This window comes from Marmota marmota, unplaced genomic scaffold (assembly GCF_001458135.2).
Source record: "Marmota marmota marmota unplaced genomic scaffold, marMar, whole genome shotgun sequence".
Lineage (NCBI taxonomy): Eukaryota > Metazoa > Chordata > Mammalia > Rodentia > Sciuridae > Marmota > Marmota marmota.
In genome coordinates, this window is record NW_026000101.1 from 3,303,424 (window position 1) to 3,324,067 (window position 20,644).

At 38.0% G+C, this 20,644-nt stretch overlaps 1 protein-coding gene across 4 annotated transcripts in view; it reads right to left on the reverse strand.

Moving 5' to 3' along the window:
• Nucleotides 1–20,644, reverse strand: part of Musk (muscle associated receptor tyrosine kinase) — a 93,440-nt gene that overhangs the window by 30,948 nt on the left and 41,848 nt on the right. For 2 of the 4 annotated variants that reach the window (XM_048783225.1, XM_048783224.1), the window contains exons 6-8: nucleotides 19,860–19,889; nucleotides 12,854–12,978; nucleotides 1,376–1,535 (exon numbers count right to left, since the gene is read on the reverse strand). In XM_048783225.1, the coding sequence (XP_048639182.1) occupies nucleotides 1,376–1,535; nucleotides 12,854–12,978; nucleotides 19,860–19,889 (315 nt within the window). The remainder of the gene's footprint in view (nucleotides 1–1,375; nucleotides 1,536–12,853; nucleotides 12,979–19,859; nucleotides 19,890–20,644) is intronic. The other 2 variants (XM_048783226.1, XM_015492207.2) reach the window with 1 other exon arrangement.

Below are 20,644 nucleotides of genomic sequence, written 5' to 3' on the forward strand. Positions count from 1 at the left end.
TCGAGAGGCGAGGGGAGGGGGGGCGGGGGAGGGGATGGGGGACTCCCTTAAACTCTTCCTCTGTTGCTCTGTTGTTGTTCTTGGTCTGTGTTTCTGCAATACTGCATAGTCTGAGCTACCTAAATGTGGCTGGCTAACTTCCCTTCTAGATTGACAGTTCCTAGAAAGCAAGACCCATTTCTTAATTGTTTCCATTCCTTACTTTACCCAACACAAGGGTCTACATCCAGAATATTTAATAAATGCATGTAAAAGTGCTCTATAAAAATAGCAAAGTACTGTGTAAATAGAAATCATTTGATTTAATTTCATTTTAAATTGAGTTGAATTTACTTTAGGAGTTGTGCCATTCTCTGGAAGAAATGATTTTCCTTAATATAACACTACAGGTGGACATATTCCAGGAGGTGGTACAGGGACACTTAGTTTTGGAGTCTTTCTTTCATGGGTATGCCCCAGAGGCCCAGTTTTGTCTAGTATTCCCAATATATTTCTCTGAAGCCTCTGTTTACTTTATACTAAAAAATCACAGACATTACTGGAAAGTTCCTCATCAGGGAAGATCAAAGAAGTGGCACTGTAATAAGAAACAGCAGGCTCTGGGGAGCTGGCCCTGGGCAAGTTTCTACCAGTGCCTTACATGTGGGGCCAAACACCTCTCTGCTGATCCCTGGATAGTAGGCCTGCTATGAATATAGTATGCCTGGCATTTCCTGATACGGGGATTATTTCCAACTCTACAAATTCCATAAATGTTCTCAGGAGCCTTTGGGACATTTAAATTTTAAAAATAAACCTTTATAACACAACACAAATATCCTAGAAATCCATGTGTCAGCTCTTTTCCTTGAAAATACCTGTATGCCCTGCTGTTGCATAAAACAGGAAAGGAACAACCATAAGAGTCTTACTCACAGGAACAAATGCCCCAAGAAGTAGCCATGCAAAATTGGCTCAAATATGGTAAATATCTGACAACTTACTCCTGGAGAGCCTTGGGAAGTTTGGATAACTCAAAAAGAGAAAGAAATGAGAAGGGGAGGAAAAGGAAATTGTAAAAAAGAAAAATAAAGAAGGAGGTAAGGAAGAAGAGAAGGGAGGGAGGAAGGGGTGAAAGGAAGAGGGAAGGGAGAGAGGAAAGAAAAGAAAGAGATAGAAAGAAGTGAGCTCCTCAAGTTGTTACTCAACAATTGGACAAGCGGGGATTTCGTTTGTGAGGCAACAAATTAGCCAAAATCCTTATCTAGGTCACCTCTGGAGTATTCTCACTGGGGACTGGAGTAGGAGATAAAGGTTTTTCCCAATGCCAGATGTGGTGGAATAGCACCCACTCTCCCCTCTCCTGGAGCCACGGGAACATGCAGGGCCATCTTACCTGATACACTGATGGTGGCAGCAGCCTTCGCTGTACTGAATTTCTCTCCATGTCTATTGGTAGCTATGCATGTGTAGAGACCTGGCTTGGTGATAAACAGCTGCAGCCGCGAGTCAATCACTCGGTCTTTCACACTCTCTTGAATGGACCCAGAAGAAACCTGATGGAGTACAGGGAAAAGAAAAAGTAGAACTAGGTCAAGGATTTCCTAATATGTCATACTAGTAAACTAGAAGGGAAAAGCATTGGGATTATGATCAAAAGGCGTGTGGTAGATTGCAAAAGTAGCCAAAAATTTTTCCGGCCCTAGGCCCAGGACCTTACAGTGTGAAAGTAGCTCTTCCCTCTAGAGGTAGTATCTCTTTCCACACTTTGAATCTGGGTTAGTTTGCCACATGTTTTAGGATGGTTGAGCAGAGACTTGTAAAGTTCTTGCATACTGTGGCCTGCTTTCCTTTTGCTTTGAAGCCTGTGACCCCCTGTGAACAAGCCAGTGCTAGCCTGATAGAGGAGAAAACACACACATGGTCATTTACCTCCACTGCTTCAGATAGGAGCCAACAACATCGTTAAACATACGGGTAAGTCTATTCTGGACCACCAGTACACAGTCAAGCTGCTAATCATAGGAGCCAGGCTGGTCAAGATCAGGCAATCTTGACCCAAATCTGCAACCCTAGCCGGCTTGTGGCAGATTAATAAATGGTTATTGTTAAGTCACTAAGTTTTGGGGTGGTTTGTGATATAGCAACAGATACTTAATGCAAAGTATGAAAGATGATGCCCTGAGCAGATCCTCCAAGATGCTTCCTCTATTTCCTGAAGAAAGGGACAGTCAAGTATGAGGGATTACAGATCTCTGGAATTCTTTTCATAACATGTGATCAGTTCTCCATAAATGCATATCAGAAAGATAAATGAATATTTTTAAAAAAATGGTTGCAAAGCCAAGCCTCTCTCCAAGACACAGCATTCATATTGCGGGACTTCTGAAACCAGAAAATCAAATGTCCTTGAAAAACTAGAATATCAGTGCAATATTCACACACAATTGAGAGGTTAATTGACAGTACTTATTCTATAGTCACCATAACTCTAACTGTATGATAAAGACAGCTGCCCAGCACATTCTACCAGGTTGCAGAGTTAGAATTCGTACCCTAGTTGATCTGATACCAAAGCCCGTGCTTTTAATCATCATATTTCTTAGTCCTTCCCCAGTCCTGGAAGGGAGACAAGTAAGGAGCCATTAGAAATAAGAACAGCAACAGTAAGTGTTAAAGTTTGGATCTCAAGTATCCCCTGAAGCCTCCTATGTCAAAGGTTTGGTCACCACTCTGTCACTATTGGGAGGTTAGGGCAGGGCAAGAGGACTAGTGGGAGGAAATTACAACATTATGGGAATATTGGTCCCCCAGGTCTTTCCCTCTTTCTCTCTCTGCTTCCTGGTTGCCATGAGGCGAGCCCCCTCCTCCCATGGCCATGATGTACTGTGGTGCCACAGGCCCAAAGCAACGGGCCCAGGGAACCATGGACTGAAATCTCTGAATCACTGAGCTAAAATAAGTCTTTCCTCCTTTTGAGTTGATTTTTCTCAGGTGTTTTCTCACAGTGATAGAAAGCTGACTAGCAGAACAACCTCAACAAATCAACCAACGAGGAATAAAATAAAAGTCTGAGATATGTCATGCTAAGGCGGTGGCACTTTTTGTAATGGTTATTTCTTCATTGTTTTCTTGAGTACTGTACCTACCATCTTTTCAATAATTCTCACTACTTCTATGGGGAAAAGGATGCCAATTTGAGGGAAATTCATGTGAAATGACAATTAAGGAAAAACCCATGGTATGCCTTAGTCTTGCTTGGAGGAGTGTAAATGGGGCCAGAGGGAATCTGAGCCTGGTTACCTTGGAAGAGATTCCTCTAATAGTAGGAAATGAAGCTGAGAAAGAGGAATCTGGAGCCAATTATCTTACTATTTTGCAGGAGAGAGGATTTTCAAAGACTGGCAATTCTCCCTAGCTCCAGGTGGCCCCTGTCCTTGGCACCAAAGCTTTCTCTAGCAATGACGCAGGGAAAATTTGTCCAATTCACTTCTTTCTCTTTTTATTCTCTACCCTCACTACCAGTCTCACCACTAGTCTCCATACCTATGATGAAAACTGGCTTACGTGAGTATCAATTTACCTTAACTGGGGAAAATTCCCAGGTCAGGTCAAGTGTTATGGCATTTTCTCCAGATAAGCAACCTCAAGTGGAAAGAAAAATATCTTTCTGAGATACACCCTAAGTTGGAAATTCTAGTTGAATTCATCACTATCATATTTATCAGAAGTTCAATGTCTTGTGGATCTGAGCATGCAAGTTAGAAAGAACTGAACAATTTGAAGTCTAATTTTGAACTTCCCCTGAATTTGAATACAAAGCAGCAAGGAGAAAAAAAAAAAAAAAAAAACAATGAGTACAAACCCTATGTTCAACTGACATGCTCTATGCCATTTCATATTTTGTTTTGTTTTTTAAAATAATCCCATTTCAGTTTGTGTATTACGTGGAATTCGTAGGGCCACTGCTTTCCTCCTTTGCAAATCTGTTTCTCTCCTTCAAGAAGCAGGGCCATGCAATGCCTTGGAGACAACTGAGAAATAAGTAATTCCGAAATGCTGCTTAGACTCCCTCTATTTTCATGTTCACACCTAAGAAAGCCACTGCTAAATACCTCCTCAAGGTCACTGAAAACGTCCTTTGTAGGAAAGAGAAGCAGTTTTTAAGCTGCCTGAGCTCTCTTCTCCTGGATTCCATCCAGGTGTTGAAATAGTTTGGTGAGGAGACCAGCAAATTGGGAGGCTCACCCCTGCCTTATGACGTGGCTCCTAAGTGCTTTTCCTCCTGTGTCCAGAGACCTCACTTGATTCAGTGGGTGACTCATGCACAGCAGGCCTTGTTAGTCATAGTTTGAATTTGTTTTTCTTTCTTCAGAGATCATCCTGACCAACAGTTTAGTATTTTTGATGATCTGAAAATAAAAACAACCCTCTGCCCTCTATTTGATTCTTTTTGCCTCCCTGCTTTAAAAGATCAAAGGGACAAGTTCAGATTATCCCTGTGAGCTTTCACCAAGATATGCCTAAAAATTACAGAGGACAATGGTCTCCCTGTATTCGGGGTGTTATATCTGAGATTGAACCAACTGTGGAGTGAAAATATATTTTTTAAATTGCATCTATACTGAACGTGTACAGATTTTTTTTCTTTGTCATTATCCCCTAAACAATACAGTATAACTACTGTTTATACAGCATTTACACTGTATTAGGTATTTAAAGTATACGGGAGGATTGCATAGATTACATGCAAATAATACTCCATTTTATATAAGAAAAATGAACATTCAAGGATTTTGTTAACCACAGGGGTCCTGGAACCAACTCCCCAAGGTCCCTGAGGGATGACTGTACTTAATTGAAATGACTCTGTCTGGAGTTTACAGTAAGTACATTGGTTTCTGCAAGTCACTCAGGCACTCTGCCTTGAAGGAGCCATATACACAGCTCTGTGCTCTGGGGATAGGGTTTTGTCTTTTTGGTTAAGGATAGCTTTGTGCGGCCATAGATGTGTTAATTTGATTGACCACACTAATCATTTCACTGTGTTATATGTAAATCAAACCACCATGTTATACACCTTAAAGATGTACAAGAAAAAATAATAAGATTTTTTTTAAAAAGCAGTAAAATAGAAAGTTCTATCAAATAGTCTTAATAACGCACAGCTGAAACAGTGTGTACAAAAACTCTTTGAAGGTGATATAGCAGTCTTGACAAATAGAATATTTTTATGTATCAGTAATAGTTTTTTTTTTTTTTTTTTGTAGTGCTAGAGATTAAACCCAGGGCCTTGTGCAGGCAAGTCAAGCACTCTACCAACTGAGCTATATACCCAGCCCTCATTAATACATTTAAATTGAGAGATGTTGCTATATCAATTCTGCATAAAATATAGACAAGCCTCCTTTTAAGAATATTAAAAACCACAATCTTCAACATAAATGGTTTGGCTATTTATTTTACAAAATTCCTCTATTAAATTAAGATATTTCAACTTTTAAAATGTCTTAGGAATTACATTTATTGGACAAAGAGAGACATGTAATTTTTCTAAATTTTTAGTTGAATGTGCAAATATCAGAGGTATTATTAACATAACTTTAAATAAATCCAGTTATAAAAATTACAAGGATTTTAGTTTTAAAAAGTAAGCTCTGCACCGTTCACATCAAATTACTACATCAAATTACTTGTAAAAGGAAAATAATATTACCAGTGAGTCTGAAGCTCATCTGTGACTACAAATTTCCATGAAAAAAATAAATAAAAAAGAATGGTATTTCCATAGGAAGAAAGCAAAATATTTCTTAATCATTTTGGAGTATGTTGCTTGACTTTCTCCAGCTCTTGGGCTAACGGTCCAGGGTTTTAATTTACTGGCATGTGCACAGGGTGGGGGTGGAGAAGAGGAGCAGTCCCATCTTTCAGACGGCTGAGTACTTAGGAGCGTGTCCGGAGGTTAGTTTACTAGCTCCTAGTTAGAGTCACAGTTCAAACTGTTTTATTCTGTGCCAACCGTCTTCCAGCTCTATATCTGTCTTCATTCAATACCCTAAAACAATATCAGAGCTGTGGGCTCCTTCATATTCTCTTGGATGCACTTTCTGAGTTGCTACTTTCACAATGTTCAATGCCTGAAATTGCCTCCATTTCCTGTGGTTTGCGTCAGTAAGGGCAAGGGCATGTGGATTTCGGTTTGGGCTTGGGTAGTGTTACCAAGAACTTGGCAGTAAGAACAACACATGCTCTCTGACCATAAGAACTGCGGATATACTTTTGCTTTCTTCCTGAATCAAAGTCACCGTTAGTGTATTTTATTCCTGTTTTAGCCTCAGAGGGGATAGATCTGTTTTGCCTTCAACTTTTGATGAGTCATATCTTGAATGATTAATTTGGGGCTCTTTTATTATTCCTGAACTCCAACAGAGAACGATCATGTATCCTCCACATATCTACTCTCATGCAAGCCTTTTGAAAATACTGAATTTTAAAAAGCACGTCTAACCATTTCTTTATTACTGTGAGACAAATTAGTAAAGTTACATGTCAGCCTCCCAATTTCCTTAGCATATCTTTATGCCACCTTCAGAGGCTTATGTCAACTACAACAGCTTCACGGAAGAGTCACAAAACACACTGCCAACTAGGATTGGATTTCAACTGACACTTGAAATTTAATTAGAGCGGTAAAGCAGAGCAGGGACTATGTGCTACTTTATTATAACCTAACAGAATTAGAGCACCTTAGTCTGATGTTATACTAGAGGTCATCTTTGACAGCCATCCGACATCTGTGTCATTATCCACATGAGGGATCCATGTCTGAGTGGCAAATGGAACTCCCTTCAAATCACGTTAGCTGAAGAGGGACATTCTTAAGTCAGCTAACTGTGTCTAATTCTCATTCTGTCATGGCTTGAGTTACAGGTGACAAAGTGGTAATTTGTTTGCTTACTGTCTTCTGAAGGGATCTAGGATAGACAGATAAGATGAACCAATTTTAATAACAAATTATGAGAAAGTGGTTTTGCTTAGGTATCAGAAAAAGATAAAAGGAATTTTCCATCAAAACAACAGAAGTAAAAACAAGAAGGAATAATTGAAAGCCTTGGAGGCTTGCAAAAATATATAAGATGTCTTTTGTTATTGGTAGCCGTAAAATTTGGCATCCTGTTTTACATCTTACCAAAATTTCACACACGGACACAATTTGTTTTCCACAGCCTTCCCTCCCCTCTCCTTCCTCTTCCTGTGCCCCGTGTCCTAGTTCTCATTTTTCAGGGCTCCAGCCAACCAGTCTTCTTAGGACACACTGCACACAGGGAGTGGGCCCCAGGAGGGGTGGGAGTATAGAGCAGAACATTACTTTCTGAGATTCCTTTTTTAATTTAATTTTTTTTAAATTTTACCTTTTTAGCTGAATACAGCATAACCAACAAATAGAAATTGTATATATTTCAGGTTATAAATTGATGTTTTGATATAGGTATACATTGTGAAAAGATCACCACAAACAGGCTAGTTGACCGATCATCTCACATACGCTTCTTTTATGCTGCAGAATTCTAAGTTTATAGGTCACCCATTAATGGGTTTCTTCTTAAAGTTTTTGTTTTTAACGTTCTGTTATGCTTTTCCAGAGTATTTGCCTTATTTTGTTTGCTATTTAATTCAGATGAGGAAACTCTGTAACAGTCTAAAAAAGAAAGGAAACAAAGCCATTTAGGAGTAAGAACTATGTTATGAAAAAACACTATGGGATTTAGGATCTTCTCCTTGTAGACACCAGGACACCAGCAGTACATGCACATGGAGACATGGCCACATGAGAACACTGCAAGATGGCCAGGGGAAACTATCTACAAATCAGAAAGTGAGATCTCACTAGAAACCAGCCCAGCTGGCACCTTGATCTTGAACTTTCAGTCTTCAGAGCCATGAGAAAATTAATTTCAGTTGTTTAAGTCACCCCATCCATTCTATTCTGATATTGTTAGCTCTAGCAAATTAATGCAATCCTGGAGAAGAGAAAGTTGAGAGGATATGCAATAACTCAAGTCCATGAAGGAAAGTGCCTTAGGTTGGGTGGAAATAGAATTTAATATGATGTGAATTATACCAAAAGACTTTGCCTACCTATAAGAAAAAAAAAAAAGAAGTCTCCCATTTTCTTGTTGAAATACTTGTTTTAAAAATAATTGGAGGGGGCTGGGATTGTGGCTCAGAGGTAGAGAGCTTGCCTAGCATGTGTGAGGCCCTAGGTTCAATTCTCAGCACCACATTAAAAAAATGGCATTGTGTCAACCTACAACTAAAAAACAAATGTTAAAAAACAAACAAAGCATAATTTGAGACATCCTTTGTCTCTAGTATGCTACTGTTAATATAGTGCAATATGATAACCTATGTTCACTACAACCAAGATACCAAAAAAAAAAAAAAAAAAGACTATCCTACAGGAGATGGAAGATGAAAATAACCAAGCACCAGTTGGATGACTTATCAAGGTTTGTGTTGGTAAGTTATTCTGAGAGTCATTCTTTCCTCACCCAAAGGTCTGGTTTGGACATGTACCATATCTCTTCAATGAATGACAGGGTGTCCTAGCTAGGATAAGCTTAAGAGTTGACTTAAGTCTCCTATTGTGTAGTAAAGGATTAAAAGGTTAGTTTGATGGGCTTAAGGTGCTCAAACCCTGCACCTTACAAAGAAAGGTCCTCCCTGTGGCTCTTGGGGACATCCTATTACCCCTTGGAATATTCTGATACTCGTATCTTTGCATCCTGAGAATTTGGGCCATACCAGATAGTTTACATTAACCATGTGAGTTATAATGAATACTTCTTTCTGTTCACCTGTAACCCTAGAACATACTGCATCCATTTTATTTCTGGAGGTCTAAGATCAGTCCTGTCAGTACTCTTTGTCTGATAATCGACTCCAGTAAAAACTCTGGATACCTATGCTAGGTTGAGCATCCCTGGATGGCAGTACTTAAACATGTTGTCACATATGATTGTTGGGAATTAAGTATTGTTGTTGCAGCTTTATTGGGAGAGGAAAACTGATTCCCTGTTACTGATTTAATCATTTTTCTTTTCCTGCCCTAAACTTTAGCCATAATAGCTTTTCTGAGTTCTGTGAGTGTTTCTAAAGAATCATCAAACAAGAGTGTGCATGAATGTGTGTTTGGAGTCTTGTGGATGCTAACACACCTGAAATGTGTAGACAAAATGGACAAATGTCTAAAGGGCAGGGTTGAGCTTCCTGGCAACTCCAATGGAAGAAGCAAAGAGAAGGAAGCTCTCTTCATGATTTAGGCTCCTAGAGTTCTTAGATACAAAGGTTTTTATAGAAGATCTGAATTGTAGTCCCTTTCCATCTTCCCAAGAGGACCTTTTGGGGGAATAAATGACTCCAATAAAGAGACCTCCTATCAACTAACAAATTGGGGGCTAAACAGAAGAGGGCTGCTAAGGAAAACGCATTCCTTGTATTGTCTTAAATGTTCCCTAGTCTCTGAAGAATTATGAACATGTCCATGAGGGAAAAATACAATTTAAAATACTTGGCAGGTGCAGAAGGTATAAGGTGAAATTGCAAGGGCATCAATTAAATGATAACTCTCCTGCTCCAATTACTTCTCCTCTCTTCCTCCTACCCAACCCTGACATAGTGACACAGAGCAGCTAAGAAGTGAGAGGATCACAGGTGAGCAGGAGGTAAGAAACCAACCACAATTCCTCTGTGGAAGGCTGCTAGCATGACTACAATAGTCCTGAGAAGGGAGGAAGGAATATGTCTTCCTGCTTATGAATGCATTTGGATGTCTCAGTTATTACTTAGGACAAGACACCTCAAATTACTAAATTAGGATGATGTTAATGATTTAAAATTATATACTAGTGTCCAGAAAAATCACAGAGCCTGCTTGAGGTAGGCTTCTCTGGTAGCAAAAGAACCCACTTTGCTGAATAAAGGACAGAGAAAATAATGAAGATTGTATTACATGAAAATCATGCTTATTCAATGCCTAAGTTACAATAATAATCATTTTAGCTCATATCTTTATTCTTTTTCTACCTGAAATCTTATCAGATAAATAAACTCTAAAATCAAGAAAAATAAGTTCAGAGAAAGATGGAAGGTATCGTAATCAAGGATCAGACATTTTTAGTAATTTTTGGAAGATTAAGAGAGATGATGTGATTGGATTGATAGACAGATTAATATCAAGTAACTAAAATCTAACACAAAAGAAGAGGTTTCCTGGGAGGGAAGGGACACATTTTGGAGGCTGAGGTTATGGCTCAGTAGTAGAGCATTTGCCTATCTTGTGTTAAGCACTGGGTTCAATGCTCAGCACTACATATAAATAAATGAATAAAATCAAGGCCGATCGACAACTAAAAATAAAAAAAGACACACACACACACACTTTTCCAAGAGTCCTGGAAAATTTCAAAGGTGAGATAGGTAAGCTGTAAGCAGAAGTAGACTTAGAGAAAGTCAGCAAGGTACCTGAAGAACTTTGGGGGCTATACATGGAGCACCAGGCATCAGCTCATGAGCCAGAGCTTGTGGATGAGATTTCCTTGTTGGGAGTTTCTATGGTGGACAACTATCATGGGTAACAGAGCCTGAGGAAAAGCATACAGACTATGTAGGGCTACCCTATCTCTCCACAGAAACAGGCAAAACCAAAAGAACTAAAAGATTGATGTTTTGAACCAAATCCATTTAATAGCAGTCTAACTAGAGAGAACGTGGAGAGGAGAAAAGCATTAGTCAGAGATACAGTAGAGGTAACATCTGAGTTTGAGAGAAATTTGCATCTCATCTTCCTCACCTCCAGCTCTGTACCAAAGGAAAATACATAAATGTGCCAATCAATTCTATAAGCCTGGCATAATATTATTAGCAGCATAATCATAATAGCAAACTAAAAGAATAGACCATTCCCATTTTTTAAAATGGAGGCAGTAATCTAGAATAAAATTTGGAGCAATTTGAAATAACACCATGAAACAAACAAACAAAACAATGTTTCAAGGAATAAAAGTGATTCAAATAAAGGAAATTCTTCAATTCAAAGTGAAAATTACATGTTCATCAAAAAGCCATATAATTGGTGGCAAGGAATTTTATTGCTTATAAAATATCTTTCAATTAAAAGCAATTATTAAATTAAGAATTAACATATTTTCACTTTACCTAATGCATTAAGCATATCAGGAACTAGAAATTGCATGAAAATCAAATGTAAATAGACAAATGATAGAACTTATAAAATATAATGACAATAATAACTCATGACAGGTTCCTTTTTCAGATATTGGATAAGCTAGGTTATTCAGACAAATCCTCACACAAAAAAATTAAAATTCTGAAAAAAATTTTTAACACATATAACAAAACTTAGATATTCTCCACTGGTTAAGATACTTTTCCAAAGCCAGAAAAATTGAACTTATTTTTGGATAGCCAAATCAAAACTCAGAGCCCATAAAAGCATTAGAGCATTAAAGATACAATAAATTGAGAACTCAAAGAACTAGATATCAGGGACATTTCAGTGTGAACTACAAGTGAAGTGGCCCACATAAAGAATGACATTATAATTATAAAGCATTCATTATAATTATCTAGGATGTCCAAGGAGCTTCAAACCTTGAGATTGTTTTGAGGTAGTCCAAGATTAGAAGCAGCTCTTGTTCCCTAGCAGAGACAAGAAAAAATTCTCTCCAAGGGAAATTACCTTCATCTAGACCTCAAATTAGTTTCTGACATTTTTTCAATACAATGAACTACAGATAACCAAAGATAACAAGGCACACAAGAAAACAGAACACAATGAGCAAGAATCAGAAAGAAAACAGACAACGGAAAAAGACCTACAATGATATTCCATCCCATGCAAATAAAAGCCAAAGTTATTTCCATGACCTACCCAAATCTGTAGGATCCACAAGGCCTGCACACACCCCTTCCTGCTTTGCTCTTTGCTCATCCACCTCTAGCCATGCTGGCTTCCTTGCTGTTTCTCTGATAGAACATGCATATCCTTATCTCAGAGCCTTTGTCAGGTTATCTTGTCAAGCTATGTACATAATCTCCTTCATCTCAGAGATTTGCTCAAATGTCTTTGTTTTAATGAAGCTTGACCCTGTTGAAAACAGACTCTCTCTCCCTAAGGTCAATCTTTCTGTCTTCTTTTCTACCTTTATTATTTTTTTCACAGCATTTGATAGAATCTACATAAAATATATAGTCTCTTCTTTGTCTTATTGTTTGTCTGTCTTTATTCATCAGGTGCCAGCTCGCTTTAAGGGCAGAGAACTTTGCCTGTTTCATTTGCTCCTGTTTCTACAGGACCTAGAGTAATGCTCAATGCTCCCATGCTCAACATATATTTATAGAATGAAAAAATAAAGTGTTAAAATCAGGGCCTGGATCAAAACATTACCTCATATGTGTTAGCTCTTATTACCAGTATTAAAAATGAAGAAAAGTATGTTGAACTGACAGATGTGGATTCTAATTCCAGATTGCTTTTCCCTAAAGTAGCTTCCAGCAGGGAACTAATCTTTCACTGATGGATTTTATGAAAATGCATGGAAAGGACTTGTTACCTCTTCTTTTTTTACACAAAGGCATAAAGAAAGCATTTGATTTCTGACTATTCCCAGTGATACAAGAAAAGAAGCAAACTCCTGGCATCCAAATTCTAAGACAGTGATTTCCAGGACAAAAATAGATGCAGGTGGGACCAATGACAGAAATAAAAATAACTCCCCAAATCTATGGTCTGTCTTGAACTTCACCACCAATGGGTCTTCCCCAAACAAGTCCCCATACATATGACACTCACAGCATTTCCATTTTCAATCCAGCTGATAGTGGGGACAGGGATGCCTGTTGCTGTACAGCGCAGGGTCACAAAGGAGCCAAAGGAGACATTGTGGGATTCAGGAGCCCGCAGGATTCTGGCAAAAACTGTTAGGAAGACAGAAGTGGTGAGTGACTTTCCAATAGAGAATGACCAAGCTAGAGTGGCCTTTTAAAAATCAAATCTGACCATTTTTCCCTCTGTCTTAAGGTCAATACCAAATTCCTGGCCTCCAAGGCCTTCACACCACGGACCTTGCATTTCTCACCAGCCACGTTCCCAGTGTAAGAGCTTGCCCCCATTATTCCTCCGTCTGGTACACTCACCCTGGGTCTACATATGGCAGGTTCTTTGTATGGCTTAAGTCTCTGTTTAAGTGGCATTTCCTTAGAAAGGATCTTTACCCACCCAACACACAGTGTAGCCTTCGCCCATTCATTCTCTCATCATCCAATCTTATCATCTCAGCAGACCTTACCACTATCTGATCGTGTGAAACCAAAAACTTTTCCAGTTTCATTCACTGCTATGTGCAGTACCCAGAAGAGTCCCTGATCAGAGGGAGCACAGGATATACTTTATGGAATTGAAGAAATAACTGATTAATGTTCTGTACCCTCACAGTATCTAAGGGGGAGGTCAGACAAAAATCCATCACATTTTTCAGAGATTGAATTGACATATTGGCAAAAAAGAATATTTTAGATAAAATGTGGGTAGGAGAATGAGTAATTTATGTTCCTTTCTGAGGCTGGATTCCCTCATTAAATAAAATGAAGTTCTTTTGATGTGAGAAGTTCTACCTTTAACTAAAGAATAGGGTTGAGGCCCAGAATGTATCATAAATTGGAAGGTAATTAGAATCTCAGAATTATTAAACTTGGAAGAGGCTTCAGAGATAGACCAGATTTCTGTTATTACTTTATAGATGTGGAAATAAAATCCCACTCAATTTACTTTTCTCAAAGTAAAAAATGTAATGGGCGAGAAACCTGATTTCATGTCTTCTGACCTCAAATCAATTTCCTTTTAAAATGTTGTTAAATCTTTTTGATTGCCTGTTACACTGTAAGTATAATCGTTTCTTCTCCTGTCCATTGTTTTCTAGGACTTAAGCACAGAACATACCCTCAGAGTATGAAGCCCTAGTTAACATTATGATTTAAAGCTTAGCTCTTCTAGTTAGTTGACATTTGTGGAGCTTGGGTTTTTGAAAGTATGGAGAGAGGGTGTATACTAGACAGGAGACGTGCAAGACAATGACAGATCAAGTCCAGAGTTGTGTTAGAATACCAATTAAAAAGGATTATATAATTCAAGAAGATAAAGGAAGATATGATTTACTTGACAACTGGATCTTTTTAGAAAATTTGAATTTGATTTCCAGTCTCTTGATATTGAGGATTCTAAGAGATGAAATATAGAATTTAGACACATAAATATTGGATTCCAAAGCCAGGAGAACAGAAAAGCAAGAAAGGTGCTTTCTTCAAAGGAAACAAGTGGTTTAAAAATAAAAGGCAAAAAAAAAAAGACATCAAATGTTTAAAATATAACTGTATATGTGCCCCCCAAAACAAAAAATTGAACCCGATTTTAAGGTTCCCGGGGTCTAACTGCCAACCTACAAATACAGAGGGTTCAGGGAACATGCTAAACATCACCATAGAGAAGCATTTCAGTAAAAGTCAGAATACAGAAAATTTTAAAAGGGCAAATTATTTAGTTTCTTTAATAAAAAAATAACAATGAAGGGAGAAGTGATCTCTTATAGATTAAAACAATTATAAAGGACATACCACCCAGATGCAATGTGTGGTTGTCTTTGAATTCTCATTCTACCAACTTAGTCTAGGTTCACAGGCTGTGGACTTTTTTGACAAGGAACCCTGACTGATTGGCATCCTAGAAGAGTGCACTCAGGGATCTTCCTTTTAATGTTTCTGGTAACAACATAGAGACCTAGACTGTACAAAATATTTGAGTCCTTGCGCATCATTTGGCTGAAATAACTCTTGTGTATTTGGTATTATGGTTTCTGAGTGTGAGAATACTGCAATGAATATCTTATGGGTCTCTTTGCCTCTGAGAATTGGAAACAAGTAAGATCCTGGAGATATTTGGACTTGGGTCATTTTAATTTTATAGGTGCTGGAAAAGTGATCTAATAACATTGTCAATACCCTTGAACTTGAATGAGAACCTTCTGGCTGAAGATGGGTAGGATAAGAAAATGTCTTAATTTATAAAGGCAAGAATTTTAATTTGGGGGCTTCAATTCTTCTTGGAAATGTAGAAATCAGGGACAGTTTATATTGCTGTAATTAACAGCTTTTTTTTCCCTCCCTTTGGCTGGTATTACTTGGAATATCATCTGGAATCATTGCAAAACCTCTAATGATCCATATTGCACAACCTAGTTAAGCATAATGTGTAAATAAATCAGAGTAAAGTTCTACAGTTCAAAGTAATGTTGAGGTTGATTTAATCAGTACATTTCTCACCCCATATCAGAACCTCTAGGGGCTCTAGCGAGATACATAAAAGAGACTGACTCACAATAGCTAAACTGTGGAACCAACCTAGATGCCCTTCAATAAATGAACAGATTTTTTAAAATGTGGCATATATACAATGGAATATTACTCAGCAATAAAAGAGAATAAAATCATGGCATTTGCAGGTAAATGGATGGAGTTAGAGAAGATAATGCTAAGTGAAGTTAGCCAATCCCCCCGCCCCGCCCAAAAAAAAAATGCCTAATGTTTTCTTTGATATAAGGAGGCTGATTCATAGTGGGATAGGGAGAGGGAGCATGGGAGGAATAGACAAACTCTAGATAGGGCAGAGGGGTTGGAGGGAAGGGAGGGGGCATCTAGTTATTAATGATGATGGAATGTGATGATCATTATCATCCAAAGTACATTCATGAAGACATGAATTGGTGTGAATATACTTTGTATACAACCAGAGATATGAAAAATTGTGCTCCATATGTGTAATAAGAACTGTAATGCATTCCTCTGTCATATATAAATAAAAAAATAAATAAATGAAAGAGAGACTGACATTGCTAGTAGCATTTCGAGCTCAAGACTGTGCTGATAAACTGCTGTTCTCCCTGAAGGGAGCATGTTTGCCCTTTAGGCTGATAATGGGTCGCCTTGTTAAGTGTGAAGTGTTAATAGAAGAAGGAAACCAGGGATTAAAGGGAATCTGGTCCCTCCCGCACTCTAACATTCTCTCCAAAAGATCAAATAGAAACTCAGCCCTTTTCCCCTAGTATTGAAAGTTATCTTCAACCCTTCCTTTCAGTTTTCCTCTGTTCTCAAAGCAGGGTCTAAATGTCTTCAGGGTTTCAAATGTCTCTTTATCTACTGCCTCCTTTCTTCATCCCCTGACCCTGGTCCATCTTTCCTCTTAGTCGTTAGCACTACTTCATCACTGCTAATCCATTCCTCTGTTGGTTGGCAGTCTCTTTCCCTGGAATGTAAGCATCACAAGGACAAGGTTTGCCCTTTAACAGGCTGACTCATGTACCTAGATACTTGCCTCCTGCATGGTTCATGGTAAGTTCCCAGTAAGTGTTTGCCAAATGAATGGATGAATGAGTGAATGACTTCTCTGGTGAGATTGCAAGAAGGGACATATACATGTGTGAGCATTTCAGCCCTTCTTTGGACGGACATTCTCCCAGCAAGTCTGCATATAGGAAAGGTAGAGGTTGACGTGTGATAGATAGATAGCAATTTCATCAGGTCAGGGTTCTCCATCCAACAACTAGGAGTGAAATGGAGAAGATTGGGGAGAGGTTGAGAAGGATGGGGAAACAAGTTATGGTTATGTTAGACTAGTTTTTAAGTGGAGTAGAATGTTCTCTCTGATAAGTGGATGCTGACCCATAATGGAGAGGGGGGCAAAGGCAGGGGAGGAGAGAGGGGATGGGGGCAGGAAAGATGATGGAATGAGAAGGACACCATTACCCTAGGTACATGTATGACAGCATATGTGTTGTGACACTACATCATGTACAACCAGAGAAATGAAAATTGTGCTACATTTGTGTGCAATGAATCAAAATGCATTCTGCTGTCATATATACATAATTAGAATAAATGAATGAATTAATTTTAAAAAGGAATGTTTGATTTTTTAAAATATATTTTTTAGTTGTCAACTGACCTTTATTTTATTTATTTATATGTGGTGCTGAGGATGGAATCCGGTACCTTACACATGCCAGGCAAGTGCCCTATCACTGAGCCACAACCCCAGCTCCAAAAGCTTGATTTTCAATCCAGCTTTATCAGCAAAAAAAACTGACAGCCTTTTATACATCGATATTTGTTTTCAATTCTAAATATGAAAGGTGAAGGGATAGTGAAAGAAATTCCGTCACATTTGAGATCACTGAGAACAATAAAGTCAGTTGCAATTAAAAACAAAAACCAGACTAATGCCCATCAATAATAAAACACTTGCAATAATAAACTTGATTGTAGTTCAGGAGTAAATCCCCAGAATTACAGTGGTAGCCACAAACTAAAAATACATTCTAAGTCATTCATTTAAAATGTAATGTGGTAGGTTTCTTATCCAATAAAATATGCATTAAATATCCTTATTTTGTAATTTATTTGTAGGAAATTAAATATATCAGTGTTTTGTTACATAAACAAGTCAACTGCTTACTAGAAGGGGCATAAAATCACTTAGTAACTTAGAAAATATTTATAATGGTTTGATATGGATTTTTAAGAAAAAATGATCAAGTTCCTCTTCCTGTATTTAGCCTTATCTATCATTCTCCAATTCACTGTGGGTTTTTTTCCCATTCATTTTCCTGTGGGTATGCAAGTTGTTATTCTTCTGCAAAATGGAAGATACACACAGGCAATATATTTATCCCTGGGTTTTCTCTCAGGGAATCTGTTCGTGAGTTTTGAGCTTTACTTTTCTTGGGCAGATTTGCAGAGGTGACTGCAGATTAAGAATCTTATATTCAAAACTGTGCTTATGCAGCCAGGAATTCTAAAATTCTTTGTAACACCACCTATTTTATTCTCTGTGTGTGTCTCCACTCCCCCCTGCATTTTCCAAGCTCTCTTGAAATTAATGAGCAGTATGGCCTGAAATGAACTACCTCTCTTTTCTTGGTGAGGGATCAGTGTCAGAGGAATATTTAAGTCTCTGGTCAATTTCTATTTCTGAGCAATTATTTCAAAGGATAAGATGAATGTACATGAATTTTACTTTTTATTACTCTTTTCTTTCTTATTTTCTAGCTTCCCTTAAAGAGGTTTCTACATGATTCAAACCAACAATGACTGATCAGAGCAAGTTGAAAAAAATTAAAAAAAAAAAAACAAAAAACAACCTTAACTCTCACTCTCTTCCCCAAATCTCACAGAACCAGGTAAATTTAGTTGTAAGATACCTGGTATTTAGAAAGAGGAAAATATTTCAAATACATATTTAGCCTGCCTATACTGAAAATCTAAAATCTAAAATTCTCTGAAATCTAAAGTGCTGATATATTTTTATATATCTATATTTGTTTTCAGTTCTAACTAGGAAAGATAACATCATTCTCAAAATTTTTCAAATTTGGAGCATTTTGAATTTTTAGATTTTTGGATTAGGGGTGCTCAATTGATAACATCTATGCAAATATTCCAAAATTTGAAAAACTGAAATCCGCAACACTTTCAATCCCCATCATTTTACACAAGGGAGACTCAACCTGTATCTTATTGGAGACTCTAAGATAAAGAGGAACTAAGTCAAATTGTACCACAGGAAAATTCATGAAGTTCATCCCCAAAGCATCAAAGTTTAGGTCAGAAGAGCAGAAAGCATGGGGCTTATTCAGGATGCAAGGTACTTAGTGATGGAAAACTCGTGTTCTACAAATTTGATTTTTAGTCACTTTCTTCTAACCACATTCCACAAAAATATATATGTCTGCATGCAATTAGAATGAAATATTTTTGTCAACTTGGAGCAATTGCATAATATTTCTCATCGTGTTGAGAGTGGAGAATAAAGCCTAATCTGGCTCCATGACATTTCAACATTCTCCAAAATTTTAGTCCCACCCATCGATTCAGAAAAGAGGTCTTTTAGTGGAAGGGTAACTTTCTGTTCCAACCTGTGGAGATTTATATTTTTGTTCTGATTGATTTCATTTCATTTTGTTTCCAGAGTTTGGACCACCTGATTTAAATATTCCTGTTGACTCGAGTTTTAGAAATGTAAATGGCCAATAAGCTGATCATATAACAGAGCAGCCCATCGACTGACGCTGTTACATGCTGTGACCTCATATCCCCCATGGTTTGTTTGTTGTGTCTTTTTTTTTATTTTTTTATTTTTCTTTATTGGTTGTTCAAAACATTACAAAGCTCATGACATATCATCATCCATACATTTGATTCAAGTGGGTTATGAACTCCCATTTTTTACCCCAAATACAAGTTGCAGAATCACATCGGTTACTCATCCACATTTTTACATAATACCATATTAATGACTGTTGTATTCTGCTACCTTTCCTATCCCCTACTATCCCCCCTCCCCTTCCCTCTCATCTTCCCTCTCTACCCCATCTGCTGTTGTTTAATTCTCTCCCAATCCTTAAAAAACAAATGCCAAATGTCTTCTTTGATATAAAGAGAGCAACTAAGATCAGAACAGGGAAGAAAAGCATGAGGAAAAGATTAACATTAAACAGAGATGAGTGGGGGGAGAGAAAGGGAGAGAGAAGGGAAACTATGGAAATGGAAGGAGACCCTCGTTGTTACACAAAATTGCATATAAGAGTTTGTGAGGGGAAAGGGGGAAAAAAAAAACAAGGGAGAGAATGTTTGTTGTTTCTTGACAGAATAAGGGCACTTAGAGGAGTTTGTAAGGTCAGGCATAGCAACTGACTGCAAAAGAGCCTTACATTTAAAAAGCAGCAGCACAGAAATTTAAAAAAAAAAAATACCTTTAGTATCCTGGTCAGGTTCGCTTTCTTCTATTAATAGAAACAAGACACAACAAAAAAACACAATAAACACACAAACAAAACAATACATCATGAAAAGGGAACTCTTTGACCCCAGAACATCAATTCATGCAGCATGATTCATTAGAAACTGCTTGCTTCTTATTTCAATAAGAACTGACTCTGATGGAGGGAACTGCTGGCCCTTCTGAAAGCAAACTGTTCCATAAGATCCCCAATTACTACTTTTCGTCAGGCAGTATTGTACAGAGAGTAAACTATAGCGTACCCCACAGCACAGCTCATTCATGCATTTCTATCTTAATGCAGACAATGGCCCTTTCTTTCAAAGCAACAGAGTACCACTATTCTCAGAAATCGTGCTCCCCCTCGTAGCTTGGCTTCTCCTCTCACGAGGCCCTGTTATGAAGTCAGTGATGTTGAATCTGGGATCTCAGCTATCATTTCTATGGCAATAGACTCATGTTGTGGTAAACAGCGGATTAGGGGGTTTCTGCACAACCAGAGCCTACCACCACCGGAGATCTGCCACTCTGATCTAACTCCCAGAGGCTGCTCAGAGAGCAGAGGGGGGCCAATCAAGACCTCTGGGGACCTGCCAGTGAAGCGCTGGTCAGAGAAAAATCTAAAAGCTTCTAAGTTAGATATAAAGGGTCGAGGATTCGTAAACTTTACAGGACCCTAGATGAGAGAAATCAAAAACCAAATTAATTATTCCCAAATGTTTATTATAACTATATCAGATGAAGACCCCCCCCCCCCCC